This window comes from Chionomys nivalis, chromosome 7, assembly GCF_950005125.1.
Source record: "Chionomys nivalis chromosome 7, mChiNiv1.1, whole genome shotgun sequence".
In the NCBI taxonomy this organism is placed as follows: domain Eukaryota; kingdom Metazoa; phylum Chordata; class Mammalia; order Rodentia; family Cricetidae; genus Chionomys; species Chionomys nivalis.
In genome coordinates this window covers 56,810,733-56,832,291 of record NC_080092.1, presented here as the reverse complement: position 1 = coordinate 56,832,291, position 21,559 = coordinate 56,810,733, and the positions used below count along the sequence as shown (strand labels likewise).

Genomic DNA, 21,559 nt, shown 5'->3' with positions numbered 1-21,559 from the left:
GCAACACAGGAAAAAAAATAACAAAAAACATATAAGTGTGTGTGTGTGTGTGTAAACAGTGTCTCAATAACCCAGGCTGAACTCAAATTGATTAAGTAGCTGAGAATGACCTTGAACTCCAGATCCTCTAGCTGCCACTTCCCAAGTGCTGGAATTCCTGCTAGCAAGGCATTTTGTAATGTTCCAGAATTTTGCTTAAAGTTCAGCCTGGCGACACAGACCTGTAATCCCAGCTACTAGGGGAGCTGAAGCCAGAAGAACTGCAAGTTCAAAGCCCACCTGGGCTACCAAATGAGTTCAAGGTTAGTCTGGGCATCTTAAAGAGACTCTGACTCAAAATAAAAGATACTCCAGCTCCAGAGGATCTGATGTCCTCTTCTGGCCTTCAAAGGCACCCATGCCCACACAGAGAGACACCAATATACATATAATTTAAACAGTTAGCTCCGGCTGCTCCTCCAAAGAATCTGGGTTCAGTTCCCAGTGCCTACACAGTGGCTCACAACTGTCTGTTAAGTCCAGAAGAGGATTTTATTCCTTCTTCTGGCCTCTGAGGAGGACACCAGGCATACATGTGAAGCACAGATATACACATAGGCAAAGCATCCATACACATAAAATAATTCTTACAAGATTTTAAATAAAAAGAAAAAAGAGGGTGACAGGCAGAGCTTGGCAGCGGGGTGCTTACCTGGAATGCTCAGTTTCAGTCCCAGTACTGAAAATATGAAAAGTAAAACTATCTTTATAAAATTAAAGAGAGAGAGAGAGAAAGAGAGAGAGAGAGAGAGATTCTCTCTCTATTCCTGGCTGTTCTAGAGCTTGCTTTGTAGACCAGGCTGGCCTCAAACTCAGAGATCTGCCTCCCAAGTGCTGAGATTGAAGGTATATGTATAGCCACAAAAATGTTTACTGGGGATATTCGCTCAATGGCAGAGTGTACACATGCATCAGACACTAGCTTCAGTCCTCGGTAACACACACACACACACACGTCTATTAAAAGAAACAATTTTGCTTGACCTTGCATAATTATTTCCCAGGGATGACATTTTAGATTATTTTTGTTAATTTTAAAAACTATTATTGTATACGCATGGGTGTTTTGCCTGCATGTAAATCTGTGCACCACAAGCTGATACATGAGGAGGTCAGAAGTTGTCGTTGAATCCCCTGGAACTGGGGGTACACACAGTTGTGAGCAATCATGTGGGTACTGGGAATCAAGCCCAGGTCCTCTGTAAGAACAAATGCTCTTAACCACTGAGCCATCTCTCCGGCCCCCTGCTTTACTCTTAAGATTTATCTGCTTATTATTTTATGTGTGCATGTGTTTTCCCTGCATGTATGTATGTGCACCATGCACGTGCCTGATATCTGTGGAGACCAGAAAAGGGCATTGGATCCCCTGAAACTAGAGTTACAAAGAGTTGTGAGCACCCATGTGGTGCTGGGGATTGAATCTGGGTCCTCTACCCAGGCCCCTAGGACTCAAATTTTAAACAACACATAAGAGCAAGTAGTGTATTTAGTTAAAAGAAAAAGACCTCCTGCTGGGTATGGAGCTGTACACGAGTAATCCAGCCCTTGGGAGGTGGAGGCAGGAGAATCAGGAGTTTAATGCCAAACTGGGCTGCATTGCCCCGTGGATGTGCACTCTGTAGGACTTTTATTCAGGATCAGCTTACGATTCAGGATATATGCAGCTATACATACTCTGTTTTTTTTTTTTTCTGAACAACTTACAAATGTCAAAGTGTTGAGAAATTAAATTACAGAGATGACGGCTTACTTAAGAAAAAGGAAATTCTGATAGGCACAGCACTGTGCTCACAAAAGGAATGCTTTCCTTTAAAATTAAATTTTTACCATTCTAACCCTGTGTGTGTGTGTGTGTGTGTGTGTGTGCATATGTACCTGCTTATGAAGGAGGCCAGAAGCATCAAATTCCCCTGCTGCTGAGGGTTGTGAGCAGCCTGATGTGGGTGCTGGGAATAGAACTCGGGTTCTCTGGAAAAGCAGTACACATCCTAACCGCTGAGCCATCTCTCCAGTTCCAAGGGCACCTTTCTGAACAGGGATGGTGACTCCTTGGTACCTGGGCACCAACCCCACACTACAAGCATAGGCTTCCTTTGGGTTCTGGTCTGATTTCTTTTTATTATGATTCTTTTTAAACATATAAACGTGTGGCAAGGAGGAGCTTGGCAGCGGGGTGGACCGATGTCACTCTGCTGCAGTGGTGGCTAATTCGGGATGCAAGAGTTTTGTGGCCTCAAAGTAGCTATGCGCGTGGTCACCCTTGGAGCTGGGCTGTTTGCTGCTCGGACCACAGTCTTTGTCTGAGAGGTAGGGCAGGTTCTCCACGCTCTCCTCCGTGCTGGGATCCGAGTGGAAGCCCTTGAGGGCCACGAGCCGGTACCGCTTCCTCCGGTTCATCTTGTAGATGCGGATTCTTTCCTTTTCTGCCTCGGGGTCGGTCAGAACCCCATCCCAACGCAGACTCTCATTGATCTGGTTCGAAAGGCTCTCTTCTATTTCGGTAAAGTAGGGGTGACTCATGCTGCACGAATAGGGAAGGCCATGCCGACTTTCCTCTTTATCTCTGGGCTCTGCTCTTGAGCCATGGTCTTTGTGGGGATTTAAGATGTCATGGAAAGATGAAGAAAGCGGCTGAGTCTTCCGGCCTCGGCTGTGATGTTTATCTGCTGAGGAGGTGAGGAGACAAATGTTTGTGCCTGCTAGAATGCCCTTGTGCCCGCTAGAATGCCCAATGAACCAGTGATGTAAGGGACGGGGCCTGCCCTTAGCTAGGGTTCAGATGGCAGGAACCTGGGACATCGCCACTGCCTGGATGCTTTCATCAAGGTATTTTAGTGCCAGAGGCACCTTTTTCTTTTTGTGGGTGCACCCACGCCTTGTGCATGCTAAACATAAGCTCTGCCACGACCTACACCCCAACCAGGGAACCAAGAGACTCTAAAGAGACCCTAAAGTTTCATTAACCGTTAGTGTCAAGCGACAAAAGGAGAAGCCAGATCTGAAGGCCCGTGTGACTCCTGGTGTCCTGTTTTTCATACTGCATCTGCTATCCCTCAACTTAACCTCATACCTGCACACCAAATACTCTGCCCACGTCTGTGACTCTACACCCATCCAGACACTGTATGGTAAGGGGGGGGAATGGAGGAGGCACTGGGGAAATTACAAATATTGTAATCAGTAGTGTATGGAACCAGGAAATGCTCTTTATTTTCCTTAAGGTGTTTTAAAAGATTTATTTACTTTTTGTATATAAGTGCTTTGCTTGAATGTTGTTTGTGCACCATGTGCATTCCTGGTGCCCAGAGAAGTCAGAAGAGGGCATCAGATCCCCTGGAACTGGAGTTACAAATGGCTGTGAACCACCATGTGGGCGCTGGGAATTGAACCTGGGTTTCTGCAGGAACAAGTATTCTTAACAATGGAGCCATCTCTCCAGCCCCTCCTCTTTTTTTCTTGTCCTTTTTTTTTCCCCCTCTTCTTTTTTCCCCTGGTTTTTCAAGACAGGGTTTCTGTGTAACAGTTCTGGCTATCCTTGGAACTCGCTCTGTAGACCACTTTGAACTCACAGAGATCTGCCTGTCTCTGCCTCCTGAGTGCTGGGGTTAAAGGTGTGAGGCACCACTGCCTGGATTTTTTTTCCCTCTCTTTTTTTTTTGAGATGGATTCTCCCAGGCTGGCTTCAAGCTCCCTAAATAGCCTAGGATGAGCTTGAACTTCTGCCTGCACCTCCCAATGATAGAACTGCAAGCATATACCAGCACCCCTGGTTTCTGGTGTGATGGACTCCAGGACTCTGTGGGTGCTAGGCAAACCTTCTATCAACTGAGCTACAAAAAGAGCCCAGGGACACGTATGTGCCTTTGCACGCCCCTTTCTTCCCTTCACTCTCCTTCCCTCTCCCTCCCCCTCCCTTTTTCTCTTTTCACATCTCTAGCATTGCAGAATTGCTTTTAAATGCTATAAATGCTGATTCTTTCATCTGCTCCTCTTTCAGCTTTATATCTCCTCAAAAAGGGCAAGCTGTGGGAGGATTAAGATAATAATAATAATAATAATACAGTTCAGTCTTGACATTTCCTCACCCTCCTATTCTCTGAAAACTATCTGCTGTCCCCTGCTAACAGTTTGATTCCTACAGTCAAAACTTGCGCCAAAAAGACAAAACCAACTCCGTGTTTTGCTGGTACACTGAGAATCCTTTGGTTTTTCCTCCCTTTAGCTCCATTCTGCCTGCAGAAGTCATTATAACCCCCATTGCTCCTTCCCCAAACCACAGCACTGTGGGAAGCCTGTAGCCCCTTCCACTACCCACACTGCATGTGCAGCCAACCCCCAACACCTGAGCCCATGTCTAGCCATGCCAGAGGTCAGGGCCACTTTCCTGCTGGCCAAAGCCACACAGGTGACACTTGAGTCACATCACTGTCGGGTGGAGTCATCGTGTTTCACTGCTGCATTCTTCATTAGAGTGGGCACTTGGTGTCTTTGCTAGGATATCTGGGGGTGCTATGATTGAACTTAGGGAGAGGCAGGGACTCTGGGTTCCTGGACGGTGCTGGTGTATGTGTACGTAGGTGAAGGTCTTGGTGAGCAAGACTAGAGTTACCTGTTGTGGGTGTGATGTTTGTGCACGTCTATGAATGTAAGTGCCTAGAACACCTGTGTGGGTATAATCTTTGGAGGGGGGGTATCTGCTAAGTAATTTTGGATATCCCCAGTTGCGGGTTTTTCCACCTATGCAATAAACCAAATCCAGCCGAATTAATAAAACCAGGTTTAATCTGAGCAAAGCAACTTCTGGGTGACTCTTGGGGAAGAAAGCAGGAGAGAAATCACGTGGCTGGTCTATGGGCAGGGTCTTAACTACTCTGTAGGTGTGATCTTGAGCTTCTCAGGGGAAGGAGCCACAGCTTGGTGGACTTACTCTGGGGCGGGACTGGCAAGAGAGAGAGGGGTGGGACCAAGGTGGGGCTTCCACCTAAACAGTATCTATGTATGAGAGTGTCTAGAGTACCTGCATGGGTATGATATATGGGTGTATCTATGCGTGTGAGCGTCTAGAGTACCTGTGTAGGTATGATATATGGGTGTATCTACACGTGTGAGCGTCTAGAGTAACTGCATGGGTATGATATATGGGTATATCTACACGTGTGAGTGTCTAGAGTACCTGCGTGGGTATGATATATGGGTGTATCTATGCGTGTGAGCGTCTAGAGTAACTGCATGGGTATGATATATGGGTGTATCTATGCGTGTGAGCGTCTAGAGTAACTGCATGGGTATGATGATATATGGGTGTATCTATGCGTGTGAGCGTCTAGAGTACCTGCGTGGGTATGATATATGGGTATATCTACATGTGAGCGTCTAGAGTAACTGCATGGGTATGATATATGGGTGTATCTATGCATGAGAGTGTCTAGTATCTAGTTGTGTTGGCATTTATGCATCTATGTAAGTACCTAACGAAATCCACATGTGTGCAGCCTACATGTGTATGCATGAAGGTGCCACCATACTTTAGATTAGTTGGACAGTGTCATATTGCTATAAGAAGGCAGTATAAAGAGTGTTAGTGATGTTAGGTGGTGGTGGCGGCGGCACATGCCGCTTTTAATCCCAGAATTTGGTAGTCAGATCTCTGAGTTCAAGCCCAGCTTGGTCTACAGAGCTAGTTCCAGGACAGCCAGGGCTCCAAAGAGAAACACTGTCTCGAAAATCCAAAACCAAAACAACAAAGAGTGTGGGTGGTGATGGCAGGATGAGAAGGGACTGCCATGAGTTTAAGCAGTATATAGCTGTCCCTTGGTGGAGTCCATTCACGGAAGATTCTGTCTACATTTATTTACACAGGGGTGATTCCTACTAGAGGGGAGAGAGCCTGAAGTCTATCTGTTCCTTTGTGGGAGTATCAACTAGTATCTTTCCTTCAAGGCTACTCTCTTTGAGAAGTCTGTTTGGAAGGGTGTGTTTGCCTGAGGGGCTAGGAAGTTGAAAGGAGGTGGGTATACAAAGATTAGGTGTACGGCTCTTGGGGTCGGTATCTGTGAAGGTATCTGTGTGGGGTGGAAGATCCTTAGATATTGAGGGTTCTCAGAGGAAGGAGTCTTTGGATGTATTGGGACTAAAATTGGTAGAGACTTCCTTGGTAATTAAGGGGTCTCTGTGGTGGTGGGCATAGTCTTATGGATAGGGCTGGGCATCTCTGGACTGCCCAAAAGTGTCCTGTGTCACTGTCGGGGTGTGACGTCTGTTTCTGGCCTGAGGTGACTTCCAGGTATAAGGGGCATCTGTGTGAGGAATCTCAGGTCCAAGAGCCAAAGCAGCCTCGCTAGCTGCTCCTCTTACCGTCGCCCTTGCCCGAACCTTTGGTCTTTTTCTTCTTCTTTTTCTTCTTCACCTTCCGTTTGGCCAGATCGGAGGTGGTGCCGACGATGGGGGGCAGCTTGGAACTCGGGGAGCCCTCAGCGCCTCCTTCCCGCACTTCCTCCTCTTCCTCGTCCTCTCCCTCTTCGCCATACTCCGCCGCTCCGGTCCCACCGCGGCCGGCCATCCGCCCGCGGGACCGCGACCTGCGCCGGGAACAGCCGAGGACCCGCGCCAGGCAAGCTCCGGGCGCTCACTGCCTGCCCGGCCACGCGTCTCCATGGCGACCGTTCCTCGTCGCAAGCTCAACCAGGAAGTCGCCGCCAGGGGCCGCCTGCACCTCTAGCCCTAAGCATGCGTGTTTCGGTTTGTTTGAGACCTGGTAAATCAAGGTGATCAGTGCGAAGCAGGATAGAGATTGTTCATGCTTGGGCTGACAGTGATATATCTTAGTCATTTCTGTGCCATTTTAAATGATAGCTCTTTTTTCTCTTTTTCTATTTTATCTTATTTTATTTATCAAAAGAGAAATTTTATCTGTTTTGAGACACGGTCTCATAAAGTTCGAGCTGGCTGACCTGGAATTAATTCCTTATTCTCTTGTACCTGCTCCCAAGGACTGGGATTACAGGCATGAGCTATTGCTATCTGCACCCCCCCGCCACGCACACACTTTAATAAATTGTCCAGGGTGGTCTGAAACTCTCACTGTATCTCAGTAGGCCTGGAACTCATTGTTTTCCTGCGTTAGCCTTCCAGTAACTAGGATTACAGGTATGAGCCACCAGTCCTGGCACCTCATAAAAATAGTTTTCTGTCGGGCAGTGATGGCATTAAAATCCCAGCACTCGGGAGGCAGAGGCAGGCGGATCTCTGTGAGTTCCAGGACAGCCAGGACTGTTAATACAGAGAAACCCTGTTTTGAAAAACAAACAAAACAAAATTTGTTTTCTTTAAAAAAAGAATTTATTAATTAATGTTTATTTTGTGTATGTTTCACCTGAGTGTATGTGTACCTCTTGTTGAGGTTGTATGCATGTGTTTTTATGTTGTATGCATGTGTTTTTAATTTACTGGAGCTCTTCTGTAAGCCAGAGTACACAGGGCAAGACCAAGTAGAGATGGTTATATCTCCTTCACTCCTGTGCTGTCTCAGAGGTAAGAAGGGCACACCAGACCCTCAGGAACGGAGTTAAAGATGTCTGTGAGCTGTGGTGCTGGGAACCCGGATTGGGTTCTCTGCAAGAGCATCAAGTGTTGCAAACTGCTAGCCACCTCCTCAGCACCCCACCCCACCCCACCCCACCCCCATGGCAATTCTTATCAAGACTATACTTGCAGGCTGGGGAATTTAGTTTATTATTATTTATAATTATTATTATAATTAAATGTAGTTTGATGGTAGGGCTCTTATATAGCAAGTGGGAGACCCATGTGTCCCATCAACCCAGCACCACAGTTTTAAGAACAAGCTCATTAATTTAATTCGAAAGGCCTGATAGAATCTGTTGCTTACTTTTCTTTCAGGTCTAGCTGCTGCCACAGGTCATATTACCTAAACATGACTGCCAAAAGCCTGAGGTGTAGCTTAGATGGCACCATGCTTGCCTAACATACATCAAGTCCTGGGTTTGTGTTTGATCACCAGCACCCCATATACTGGGCAGGGTGGCACATGCCTCTAATGCCAGGACTCGGGAGGTGACGATAAATAGATGAAGAAATTCAAGATCATCCTTGGCTCCAATCTGATTCTGAGGCCAGCCAGATTACAGGAGACACTGTCTAAAAACCACAACAACCAAACCCAAGTATGACTGCCATAAAATTTCTTATCCCATAAGCTTTTCTGGAATCTCACCATTCCCACAGAAGGAGGCCGTCAGACTCTTCCCCTTCGGTCTGGGTGCATTTGTTGACGTTCTTGTCATGAATAGTCCGGGTCACGTCTGTGGTGTAGCTCATTTGTTGGATGCTTGCCTTACACGCACGGACCCTGGGCTTCCTACCTTCACGTCCCCTCCTACTCTCACCCTGTCTTCCTTGCTTGCTTTATTTAAAGGTGAGTTTAAAATTTTAAACTTCCCTGAGCTCAAGACCAGCCTGGTCTACAGAGTGAGTTTCAAATTTCTGCTATGGCAGCGCATTTCTGGAGCTGAGATTGCCCACACCCCAGCTATTATATGGTTTAAGATGAAGCCCCTTCTTTAAAATGGAGTTTGCAAAGTCAAGTCCTCACACCCTGTCTCGAACTCCTCCCCCAGAGGAAAAAAAAAAGAAAGAAGCTATGTTTCCTTGACTCTTAAGGTTAGGTTCAAAACCCATCTCAAATTAATTTGTGAGCAAAGTTAGATAGAGATCAACAAATGAATTTCCAGTTGTTCCCCCAAACTCCCATCAAGAAGACATTCTTTTCTTCATGGACTCCATTCAACACTTTTTTTTTTGAGACAAGGTCTTGCTATATAGCCCAGGCTAGTCTCCAACTCACAATCCTCCTTCTGCCTCAGCCTCCCAAGTGCTAGGATTATAGGAACCATGCCTAGTTTAACTCAGAACATTTTTAGAAACCTATGTGCTGTGGACTTCCAGTGGTTTTGTTGTTATTGTTGTTGTTTTTCTTTATTCGAGACAGGGTTTCTCTGTGGTTTTGGAGCCTGTCCTGGAACTCGCTCTGTAGACCAGGCTGGCCTCGAACTCACAGAGATTCAGTGTTCTGTCCTTAGCCTCAAGCCAACATCACCCACTTATCCCACATCCAGCATCCAGCCTAACTGCCCACTGCACAGATTCACTGGAACAGGCTGCATCAGTTACTGGGTTGCTTACTGTGTCGATTTGAGATCCCCCCAAAACAAGCATCAAGGCAAGAAATTGAGTGGAAAGAGTTTACTTGGGAGGTAATCCCAGGAAATACTGGTAGAAAAGAAGTGAATGAGTGAGCCCAGAGGTGGGACAGATAACAAAAGGCCCTGTCAGGTACTTCTGCACAGCCAGAGTGCAATCCTCCCAGAGAACTCTGGGTAGTGCTGTAAAAACATGCCCAGAGTGATCCCAACGGAGACACCAAGATGCAGCTGGAGATTATCCACCAGTGCCAGGAAATGGTTCGATTTCCAATGAGTCTGGCTTGCTTTGGCAGGCCCAATATGCTCCACGCAAGATAGAGTTGAGGGGCTGGAGAGATGTCTTGGTAGTTAAGAATGCTGACTGTTATTCCAGATGACCCAGCTTCAATTCCCAGCACCTACCTGGCAGCTCACAACCACCTGTTAACTATGCATGTGGTACACGGACATATACGTAGATTAAATACACAGATACATAAAATAAACAAAAAAAATTTTTTTGAAAGTGTCCACCCAGCCCTCAGGAGGCTGAGGCAGGCGGATTTCTGTGAGTCTGGTGTCAACTTGGTCTATGGAGTGAGTTTAAGTTACCCATGGCTACACACAGAGAAACCCTGTCTCAAAAAAAGCAATTAAAAAAAAAAAAGTCCAGGGCTGGAGAGATGGCTCAGAGGTTAAGAGCACTGACTGCTCTTCCAGAGGTTTTGAGTTCAATTCCCAGCAACAACATGGTGGCTTACAACCATCTGTAATGAGATCTGGTGTCTTCTTCTGGCCGGCAGGCAAACATGGAAGGGATGTTGTATACATAATAAATAAATCTTAAAAAAAAAAAAAAAAAAAAAAAAAAAAAAAACTTAAAAAAAAAAAGTCCAGGTAAAAAGTCTTCGGCACATGGAGGTAAGTGGCAGAGCTAGGGGTGGAGGGGACAGTCTGCTGCAGTGGCCACACCTCTTCATCCCCCTATTCTCCTGCTGCAGGGTGCAGTAGTCTGGTTTGGGTACCCGCTGCAAAGACCGTCTGTTTCCTGACCTCAGGGTAGAATCCAGCAGGGCCACTGTGACAACCCTAGTTATTTGCCTCATAGAAGGAATTTGGGACCCACTCCTGGCCCCGGCTGGAGGCCCCTGGAAGGTGCCAGGCCCTGTTGTGTGTGGATATGGGGCCAGGTCATGGCCAACATCTTCCATGTGATGAGCGTTAGCCCAAGAACAAGCCAATGCTCCAAATGGGAGAGACTCTTTGGGAACCCAACCTTTGAGATACACCCAGATTTAATTTTTCATGCTAGAGGGGTAGGGAACAAGGGGGAGCGTTGTGCGTGTGTGTGTAGGTGTGCGTGCGTGTGTAGGTGCGTGCGCGTGTGTAGGTGTGCGCGCGTGTGTAGGTATGCGCACATGTGTAGGTTGTGTGTGTGTAGGTGTGCGCGTGTGTGTAGGTGTGTGCATGTGTGTAGGTGTGTTCAGAAGCCACATGTGTCAAGTCCTCTCTGTGCTGGGATTACAGGCAGCTGTGAGCTGTGCAACATGGATGCTGGGCACTGAACCCAGGTCTTCTGAGGAGCAGCAAGTGCTTCTAACTACTGAGCCATCTCTCCAGCCCCTCGAGAGAAATAAATCTGAACAGCTATAACCTTAGCACTTGGGAGGTGGAGGCTGGAGGAGGAGTTCAAGGTTAGCCTCAAGACGTTTGGAGATCAAGGCCAGCCTGGTCTACATGTGAGCCTGTCTATTGAAGGTGGATCTAGTGATGGCCCTTGCTCTTTCCTTTGTCCTTCTAACCTGTCTTCTAACTCATTTCTTCATCCTGGCTTCCTGACAGCAGCCAGGTGTTAAGAGCAGAGACACGGCTCCCTCATCAGCAGTGGCAGGAGGGTGGCACTGGCTCTCTGTAGTGTCCTCAAAACAGACCCCTGAGCCCGAGAGGAGGCTGCGGCCGAGACAGGGTTGAAACTACTGAGCATGTGCAGACTTCTGGGATGCCAGCTTCTGTTCTTGTTGTTCAGCCCTGGAGCTGTCTTCAGGATGCAGGTAGCCTCCTCTTCCCTGGCAGTCGCCCTCTTACCTGGCTATCCAGACAGAAATAAAACTCCCTGCCTGCCTCGCTGTTTCCTGTCTCTCCACTAACTGGATTCTCGAGGCTGCAAGTGAGCAGACCTGACCCGGTCCCTCAGTACAGGGGCAGACCTCACAAATAAGCTAAATAAAAAGGGTGGTTTCAGGGAAGGCAACGTGGAGCTGAATGGGGGCTGGAGAGATGGCCTGCTCTTCCAGAGGACCCGAGTTCAGTTCCCAGCACCCAGCTCAGGCTGTCACAGCTGCATCTAAGCTGGGAGAATCTGATGCCTTGGGTCTTCAGTGCTCTGCTCATGTTGGAATTATTGATGTATACTCTACACCCAGCTTCACTGTGCAGCCTGGCACACCTGAACTTCCCTAAACCAGGCTGGCCTTGAACTCACAGAGCTCTACCTGCCTCTGCCTCCCAGGTGCTGGGGTTGCACCTGGAGTGATCTGACTTTTTGAAAACTGTAATTAACTGACATTTTGAAAACTGTAACTAATACAATTAATTAATTAATTAATTTTTATTTTATTTATTAATTGATTTGGTTCAATTCAGTTTTGTATCCAAGGATGAACTACTTACTGATCCTCCTGTGTGCCTGGATTAGAAGCAGGTGTCGTCATATTTGATTTATGAAGTAATATGAGCAGCGGGGCTGTGTCCCAGGCACCCGGCTGCCCTCATGGCTTTACCCAAAATAATTACACGGAAACTGTATTCTTTTAAACACTGCCTTGCCCATTAGTTCCAGCCTCTTATTGGCTAGCTCTTACATATTGATCTAGCCCATTTCTAATATTCTGTGTAGCACCACGAGCTGGCTTACCAGGAAAGATCTTAACCTGCGTCTGTCTGGAGTGGGAGAATCATGGCGACTCCCTGACTCGGCTCCTTTCTCCCAGCATTCTGTTCTGTTTACTCCACCCACCTAAGGGTTGGCCTATCAAATGGGCCTAGGCAGTTTCTTTATTAATTAACCAATGAAAGCAACAGATTAAAACAAGACCCACCTCCATCAGATTTATGCAGTTCTGGGACCTCACCCAGGACCCCCTACAAACTAGGCAAGAATGCTACCAACTGAAGTGCATCCCCTGCACTAAGTTTGTTTCTCTGAGATAAGACCTTGCTGGATCCTGGACAGGGTCTGGGCCAGCCTGGAACTCTGACTCAGAATGTCCTGCGACCAAGCCTTACCACCCGAGTTCAGTCCTTGGAACCCACGTGATGATCGGAGAAAACCAACTCCTGAAAACTGTCTTCTGAGTCCCTCTCCCCCCACATTAGTTAAGTAGAAATTCGGAAAGATTTAGCTGGGGTGGGCTGCACCCGTTATCACAGCTGCTCAGGAGGCAGAGCAGAGAGGCTCAGCTGAGCCGACAATTGCAACACGGTAAGACTCCAGCTGAATCAGCTTGGCCTTAGCTCCCATTTATCTGTCTTATAAATAATTCCCACCCTGAAGAAGTGCAGTGGGCAATGGGCAACTCTCAGAGAACCTTTCTTGCGTGCCTCCTCTGCCCGGCCAGGTTCCTTGAGGTCAGAGCCTGTGGCGTGTTTAACTGTGTCCTCCCTGCAGAGCCCAGCTCGTGGCACAGCTGAAATGCTATACATGAACGAATGATGTAGGATAATGGGACTCGGTGTCATCTCTGTGAGGGACTGTACCCGTCGGTGTGTCCCTGTCTGATAGACAGAGAAACAAGCACAGACTTAAAGTGACTTGCTCAAACTTTTCATGTTAATCAAGTGTTCCCGGAACCCACTGTTCCAGATCTACATATCTGTGTGTTTATCTGTCTGTCTGTGTGCATGTGTGTGTGGGCAGTGGTGGTGAGGAGTTGGGATCCATGCGCTCAGCATGCTCTCTGCCACTGAGCCCCCCCCCCCCCCCCCCCCCCCCCCCGCGCTCTGTGGCTTCTTTCAGAACACAGTAAGCTTCCCAAGTTCACTGACCCTCAGGGGAGCTGGTGGGTGGTGTTTTCATGGTCGCTGTTGGCTTCCTTGTTGACACTTTCTCCCCGAGGTAAGTGGCTGAGAGCCGTGGAGTCTTTCTCTGTGAGGATCAGGTTTGTTCCCCTTTGGTCCTCATTGCCATGGGTAGGGTTTGTGGCTTTGCGGCTTCCTGTTGCCTGCACAGCCTGGCTCCCTCAGCAGGCTGCTATGCTAAGCGCTATCCTGCCCAAGCTCTCTGTGTTTTCCCCAAGGAGGGCAGGCTGTTTTATCAGTACCGACCTGAGATTTGGGTCTAAGGAGCCCCTGATGCCGATCTCATATTTCACAGAATCCAGCTCAGCCTCTGCTCCGGTGACCTCTCCCGAAGGGACAGAGATGCTGTAGCCTAGGTTCCTGTCACCAGCAGTGGTGGGCCTCCTTCCTTGGTCCACTTCCTGGGCCCCTTCAGGCTGAAGGCAACATGGGTAGAACCTGGAAAAGCAGGTCAAAGTTTCCAAACTTGTGTGCTTAAGGGACCATTTTAGAGTAAGCTGGGAACAGGAGGGGAGGGGGCAGGCTGTGGGATGGTGGCACAGAACCCCCACGAAACTGAAATCTGGCCTGCCAGATTGGAGCGAAGGTGCATTTGTCAAGGTAGGCGAATAGTACATATTTTACTTAGCACTTTGTCAATTTAATTTCTAACATTTAATATTTACGCATACGGTGCGTGGGTCCCCGTGTCTGTTCTTGCCCTGGGGTTTGCAACTGTTAAAGGCAGGCCTGAGGCTAAGGATGTATCTCAGTGGTAGTATGCTTGCATAACACATAGGGTACCCTAAATTCAACCCCTCGTACACAAGGGGGAAAGAGAGAGGGTGATGTTAGCATTCATTCTGAGGGCTGGGGTTGTAGCTCGGCTGGTAGAGTGCTTGCCTAACTAGCATGTGAAGCCTGATGCCCCAAAGTCCTGAGTTCGATCCCCAACACCATATAAACTGGCTGTGGTAGTACACACCTGTAATTCTAGCACTTGGCGAGTAGAGACAGGAGTTCAAAGTCACTCTTGGCCAGCATGGGCTATAACAGGCCCTTTCTGAAAAATAAAATAAAATGGGGAGGGACTAGAGAGATGGCCCACAGGCTGAGAGTGCTGTTCCCTTCCCAGCTGCAGCACTGGATGCCCCAGCAGCCTATAGCTCTAGCCCCAGGGGATCCAATACCCTCTCCTGGCCTCCAAGGGCTCCTGCATTGTCCTGTCCCCCTGGACCCCCTGCACAGACACATGGGGAAAAATAAAATCTTTAAGAGAAATTTTTTTAAAAAGTAACAAAAGTACCCCCTCCTGTTAAAATAGGTTTGAGACCATTTGAGCAATAAAGCAAGAACCTGCTTCAAAGGGGATGGGGGCTGATGATAAGGTTACTTCATGGGCCTGAATCCTGTCCTAAAAGAAAAAGAGATTAGACCCAGGAGACAAAAGGGCATCAGCAAGGTAAGCAAGACCTCAGAAGAAGCCCGCCTGTGGCCCCTCCATCTCAGGCCTCCCGACTAGACAGCTCGGAGCCGACATAACTCTTGTTTAGCAAGTGCTGTCGCAGCGTTGTCTGTGCCCTGTCTATGGGGCTTCCTTGTGGCAGCCCCAGAAAACAATACAGCTCCTTTTGTCCTCCTCCTCCTCCTCCTCCTCCTCCTCCTCCTCCTCCTCCTCCTCCTCCTCTGCCTGGGGACCACACTTTGTTTGCTCTTTCCTGTTCTCCACCTGAGACCTGGCTCACCCCGTGACTTCCTGGTGTATCGAGTCACCAGAGCAGAGACGCTCAGCATAGTTAATGGTGGGTACGAAGGATTCAGCCACCTCTCTTCATCTCTGGATTTTGACATTTTCAAACCCCATCTTTGAGGGTGTGGGTCTTAGCTATGCAGGAGCTGGGGCTCCAGAAAGCGATGCAGACAGTAAAATTTCACTGGGCTTGTTAAGAAGGGGTGGGAGTGGGTTTGTGCGGGAAGGCACCCAGCTGCCCACTGGTCCCATCTGGAGGCTGCGTCCTGCTCGGCTATGTGCAGGTTTGAGTCTAGTTTTGCTGTTTATTTGCTATGTTGTTAAGAATTTAAGGTTAGTGGGGATTTTTACCCAGTTCAAGGCCCCCAATAATCTAGTCTAAGCCACCAATCACAATATACCAATGAAAGGGATAACTAGTTGGGATTGTTATAAAAGTAAATCTGCTGGCCTTGCCTGTCCCCTGGGTACCCTGTCCCTTTAAGGGACAAGCCCTGTCCACTCCCAATCTACCCCTTCCTGCCTAGGCAAGCAGATCTCCTGCCTCCTGTCTTTCCAAGAGGCTCTCTCTCTCTCTCTCTCTCTCTCTCTCTCTCTCTCTCTCTCTCTCTCTCTCTCCTTTTTTTCCCCTTGGATTTATTTATTTATTATGCATACAGTATTGTCTGCAGGCCAGAAGAGGGCACCGTATGTCATTATAGATGATTGTGAGCCACCACATCCGGGAGTGCCCGGGCTCTGACTGGGCTGTTGCTGAGGAGTCAAGAGCCCATCCTGGAGACTTCATACTTGGAATCCAGAAACTAGTATTTATGAGCTTTGTGACCTTGGGTCAGTAACCTCCGGAGTCCTCAGCCCTGCTTCCTCTACCTGTAAAACAGGTGGCTTTGTGAGGTTGCGATGGGGTCAACCAGAGTGTGATGGATGCAGGTTCTCATGTTGTCCTCTGAACCATTTCTGGAGGCCTTTTCTCACAAGTCCCAGGAGGCGGGGCTCACTCACCTGCAGTTGGGTTAGTTGTTTACCCGAACCTGCTTCACTGTGTGTGGTTAAGAGGAAGCTGGGACCTCTTTGAACCTCAGCTACCTTCAGCATGTGGGTTGCTGTGCCCGCTCCATCACCCAGGCCCCATGGAGGTGGCTTCCGGAACAGATTTATCTCAAATAGTTGTTATTGATTTATGCTCCTGTTCCCATAGGATGTCTCCAGAAGAGGAAATAGAATCAGGCCTTGCTGGGGACAGCTGCTGTGAGCCTGAACCCTGCAGGTTGTTGGTTTTCACACAGAGAGGGAGCCCCAAAAGGCTTGTTTCCCAGAAAAAAATCCTGGAAAGTGTTAAGAAAAACAAAGCTGCAGGCTGGAGGCTTCAGGTGCCATGGCCTTCATAATCTCTAGAGTGGGGAGAGGGAGGACTGGGAGTTCAATACCTACAAAGAGTTGAATGCCTTCCCAGGATGCAAGAGATCCTATTTGTTAAAACCACACACACGCACACACACGCGTGTGCACACACACATGCATGCATTCACAGGCACGCATACACACACGCACACACATACACACATAGCCCAGACCTGGTGGCATAGGCCTGTAATCTCAACTACTTTTGAGACTGAGGCAGGAGGAGCCTGCTTGGGTACTGAGGCAGGAAGAGCCTGCTTGGGTACTGAACAAGATCCTAGCTAGCTTAAAGGGCTGGAGAGATGGTTCAGCAGCTAAGAACATGCCTGCTCTACTCTTCCAGAGGTCCTGAGTTCAACTCCCACATAGCAGCCCACAACTGTCTATAATGGGTCCGATGCCCTCTTTTGTGTGCAGGTATACATGCAGACAAAGCACTCATATACATAAAATGCATAAACAAATAAACCTTTTGAGGCAGAGGTAGTGGATCTCTGTGAGTTTGAGGCCAGACTGGTCTACACAGAGCGTTCACGGCTACATAGAAAGACCCTGTCTTAAAACAAACAAGCAGAAACAAAATGAAAAGACTCTGTCTTTACATTTCTTGTTTTAGTTTGGTTAGGTTTGGTTTTTCAAGACACTATTTCTCTGGATGTCCTGGAACTCACCCTGTCAACTAGGCTGGCCTTGAACTCAAAGAGACCCATCTGCCTCTGCCTCCCAAGTGCTGGAATTAAAGGTGTGTGCCGCCACTGCCTGACCTGTCTTCAAAATTTTAAAGTTAATAAAAAATAGGGTAGGGAGGCTGAGGCTTTAGCTCAGTGGTATAGCACTTGTTTAGTATAAACAAATCTCCATCGAAAAAAGAAAACTTAGGAAGAGAGAATTTAAAGTATAGACAGTCCCTCAAATAGATATGCTGTGGAATAATCTTGTAAATGTAAAGATTTGTCACTCAAATTGGTTTAATAAAATGTTGATTGGCCAGTAGCCAGGCAGGAAGTATAGGCAGGTTGACCAAACTAAGGATGATGGGAAGGAGAAGGGCAGAATCAGGAGTCTGCAGGTAGATGTGGAGGGAGCAGGAGATGCACATGTCACGCTAAGAAAGGTACTACCATGTGACAGGATATAAATAAAGGGATATGGGTTAATTTTTAAAAATGATTTATTTGTTTTTATTTTTATTTTATGTGTATTAGTGTTTTGCCATGTATGTCTGTGATAGTGTTGGGTACCCTGGAGGAAGAGTTATAAGCAGTTGTAAGCTACCATGTGGGTGCTGGGAATTGAACCCAGGTCCTCTGGAAGAGCAACCAGCACTCTTAACCACTTAGTCTTCACTCCAGACCCAGAATAGGGGTTAATTTAAGAGTGAGGGTCCGGCCGGGCATTTATATTTCATATTCAACCTTTGAGTCGGTTATTTGGGACCAGGCAGGTGGGATAGAAAGCATCCCCTTATATAGATTCATGCACAATCAATAGGCATCCTCAGCCAAGCACCTTGGTCATGATGTTACACCCTAGGATGCCTGTGGGCCCTGCTGTTTTTCTCCTGGGATCACTTATCTTCAGGCTCTCTTCTTTTGCCTTCTCTGACGGATGGATGTTCGTGGCCATCTCAGAAGCACCGTACCTTCATCTTGGCCTGGAAGATCACTCTGACTGCTTCTTCAGCATGCTGGGAAACTGAGTCCATATTCCCATTCCATACTTCCCTCCCAAGGCCTGGAATTCAAGGCTCTTTGGAGCCTGATTCCAAGCACTGATCCCCAAGAGACAAGACTATGTACGGGGCAGACTAAACCTTGCCTTGGCCTGCTGTAACTGATGATGGAAAGCAGACAGGACTGGGATGTAGCTCACTAGGGGGTGTGCTAAATGTGCATGAGGCCCTGGGTTTGGTCCCCAGCATTGAGGAGTAAAAGTAGATCCACTAGCAATGAGCACATCCACGCTAGTGTCATTTTCCAATAAACTAATCCCAGCTCCTTGAAAATATGGCAGATTCTAGAATCATGGAAGGAAAACAAAATGAGCCTCAAGCATCTTATAATGCCAAAAAGTAAAGACGTTGCTAAGATCCCATCTTCAACTCCAAGTCCCCACATTGATAAAGATGAATCAAAGACCCATGGGAACCAGGTAAAAGACTGCCTAATAGTCAAAACTGGAAGAATAGGCGCAAAAAATCAAAAACAGAATTGGAATAAAACCCAAACTACACGATAAATGTCCATGAAAGTATACAGACACACACCAGTGACTGAGTAAACGAGCAGAGAGGAGACAGAGGTACCAACAGTGTGTGTGAATCCTCACTTCAAGGAGGCAAACACCAAGCTGTGGCATGGTGGTGCACACCTTTTTTTTTTTTAAATATTTATTTATTATATATACAATATTCTGTCAGTGTATGGGCCTGCAGGCCAGAAGAGGGCACCAGACCTCATTACAGATGGTTGTGAGCCACCATGTGGTTGCTGGGAATTGAACTCGGGACCTTTGGAAGAGCAGGCAGTGCTCTTAACCGCTGAGCCATCTCTCCAGCCCAAGTGGTGGTGCACACCTTTAATCTCAGCACTTGGAAGGCAGAGGCTGGCAGATTTCTATGAATTTGGGACCAGCCTGCTCTACAGAGCGAGTTCCAGGATAGCCAGAGTTACACAGAGAGATCCTGTTTCAAAAAACAAAGCAGCGGTGGTGGCGCACGCCTTTAATCCCAGCACTCGGGAGGCAAAGGCAGGCGGATCTCTGTGTGTTCGAGACCAGCCTGGTCTACAAGGGCTAGTTCCAGGACAGGCTCCAAAGCCACAGAGAAACCCTGTCTCGAAAAACAAAACAAAAAAAAAAAAAAAAAAAGCAAAAACAAAACCAAAAACATATAAAGCAAATAAATTAATAGGGGAACACCTCTGTACTCTCAATGTAGGCTGAGTGGGGCTTCTTTCCAAAGAACACGGCATGGAAAGTTGGGACAGAGTGATATTGCAGTGGCAAAGTCTGACAGACATCTCAGCCAGTGGATCAAGTGATCAAGGCCATCTATAGCAAAAAAACAAAAACAAAAAACTCTGCACTCTTTGTTTTGTGTATGTGTGTGCACATGCATGTGCATGTGTGCACGTGTGTGTGGGAGTGTGTGTGCAGTGCCCATGGAGACCAGAAGAGGGCATCAGACCTCCTGGGATTATAGGTGCTTATGAGCCATGCAATGTGGAAGCAAATTCAGGTTTTCTGTAAGAGCAATACCTGCTGTTAACCATTAAGCCATCTCTCTAACCCAATAATGTACACTTCTATGATAGACATATATAAAGGCTCTTCACTTCTAAATCTGTATTTCTAGTCTAATGATGAGAGAGCTCTCTGGTGGATTCTAATAGAGACAGCTCTGCTACATCTCAAGCAGGGAAGGTCATCAGAGGCAGCAAGTTTAAGAAACTGTCACAGCCAGGAGGCCACCAAGGAGACATGATGACTAAATTAACTGATATTTTGGAAGGGATCTTGGGACAGGAAATGGAATTAGGCTCCATCAAAAGAACATCTGAATGAACTGTGAGTTCCAGTTAGTAAACATGTTTCAGAGTTTGAATCATTCATTATCACAGATGTGAACTGGGTACCATGGCCCAAGTCTGGAGTCTCATTACTCAGGAGGTGAAGGCAGGAAGGTCATGAGTTCAAAGCCATCCTCAGCTATGTAATGAGTTCAAAGACAACCTGTACTATATGAGACACTATATAAAACAAAGCAAAAATGATAACAAATGTGCCATCCTAATGATAGGGAGTTCTCAATAAGTCTCTCTCTCTCTCTCTCTCTCCCCTCTCTCTCTTTCTCTCTTTGTGTGTGTGAGAGAGTAGGTGGTACATACAGAAGTTCTATGCTGTCTTCTCACTTCTTTTCTATATATTCACAGCTGCTCTAAAAATAAAGACAAGTCTGGAAGAAAAGTCTGGGATTCCAGCTGTACCAGGGCTATGGGATTGCAGGGAAGGTAGGCGAGGTTGCTCTCCTCACACCAGCTCTATGGGGAGCTCTACAGCTCTGCCTGTGCTGTGCCCTGGGCTGCCTACACCCCTGCTGCTTCAAGGCAGCCTAAAGGGGCTTCTGAGGCCAGTGTGCTGGTGACTGGTGACTGAGTGGGGCTGCTAGTCAGTGCGGCTCTGTGTCATTGAAGGTCTAGAGACTCCCACACTCTTGTGGTGTCCTGTGTCTGCCAAGTCGCCTACCCTGACTGCTCCCACCTCCAGTCTTCTGGACAGAGAAGCCTGAGCCCAGGTCCATTAAGGGATTAAAGGATTTAATATCCCTGGGTGTCACTCCTTGTTTGCACGGGGTGGAAACTGAAGTTCTTACTGTAGGAAGATGCCAGGGTGACTCCTGTCTCTTGGTCTGCAACACCCTGGTACAGTGTGAAAGGCAGCTGCAGGGTTGTAGTGGGAGTGCAGTCTCTTCTGTGACAATTTTTAAAGATTTATGCTGTTATGTGTAATGTGTATGTTATGTGTATGTGTGAGTGCTTGCATATATGTAAGTGTCCATGTGCATGCCTGGTGCCTGCAGAGGGCAGAAGAGGGCTTCTCATGCCCCAGAATTAGTGTTATATGGGAAATCGTGAGCCTGTATGTGGTTGGTGGGAACTGAACTCTGGTCTTTGAAATAGCAGCAAGTGCTCATAACTGCTGAGTCACCTCTCCAGTCCCTCTGAAACAACTTTCATGTTTTTTTTTCTGAAGGCTTGTTGTCTTTGTTGCTGTTGTGATTGCTCCATTTTTATTTTTTATTTATTTTCATAAACAGGGCCTAATAGCTCAAACAGAATATGAACTCACTATCTAGCTGAGGTTGGCCTTGAACTCCTGACCCTTGTGCTGGGACTCCAGATCTGTACCACTGTGCCTGGCTTTGACTCCTGCTATTCCTCTCCCTTTCGTCTGTCTACTAAGCCAGAGTCCTCGAAACTAGAGAGGAAGGAGGACCCTGAACCCGGCAGAGCAACTGCTCCTTAGAAGATGCTCCAGGAACGTTTTAGAACAAATCGGCTGTCGCAGGCAGGGTTTCTGTCAGCCCCAAAGGAAGACAGAGCTTGAGCCA

The 21,559-nt window shown here is 47.5% G+C and overlaps 1 protein-coding gene across 2 annotated transcripts; it reads right to left on the bottom strand.

Annotated features, from left to right (window-relative positions):
* Window positions 1-2,151: 2,151 nt before the first annotated feature.
* On the bottom strand, window positions 2,152-6,662 carry Liat1 (ligand of ATE1). Of its 2 annotated transcripts, none has more exons than XM_057776356.1 (2): window positions 6,397-6,662; window positions 2,152-2,708 (listed from the first exon to the last, which is right to left on the bottom strand). In XM_057776356.1, the coding sequence occupies exons 1-2, from the start codon at window positions 6,599-6,601 to the stop codon at window positions 2,227-2,229; spliced, it is 687 nt and encodes a 228-aa protein (XP_057632339.1). In that variant the 5' UTR covers window positions 6,602-6,662; the 3' UTR covers window positions 2,152-2,226. The 2 variants fall into 2 exon arrangements, with proteins under 2 accessions (XP_057632339.1, XP_057632340.1); XM_057776357.1 differs by having other exon boundaries at window positions 2,152-2,705.
* Between the last annotated feature and the right edge of the window lie 14,897 nt (window positions 6,663-21,559).

Bases quoted from the DNA above. Each gene is read 5' to 3' on its own strand.
- Liat1 (XM_057776356.1), bottom strand. From the start codon at position 6,601: ATGGCCGGCCGCGGTGGGACCGGAGCGGCGGAGTATGGCGAAGAGGGA. The intron at 2,709-6,396 runs GTAAGAGGAGCA...TCACCTCCTCAG, and splicing joins AGGTTCGGGCAAGGGCGACG to CAGATAAACATCACAGCCGA.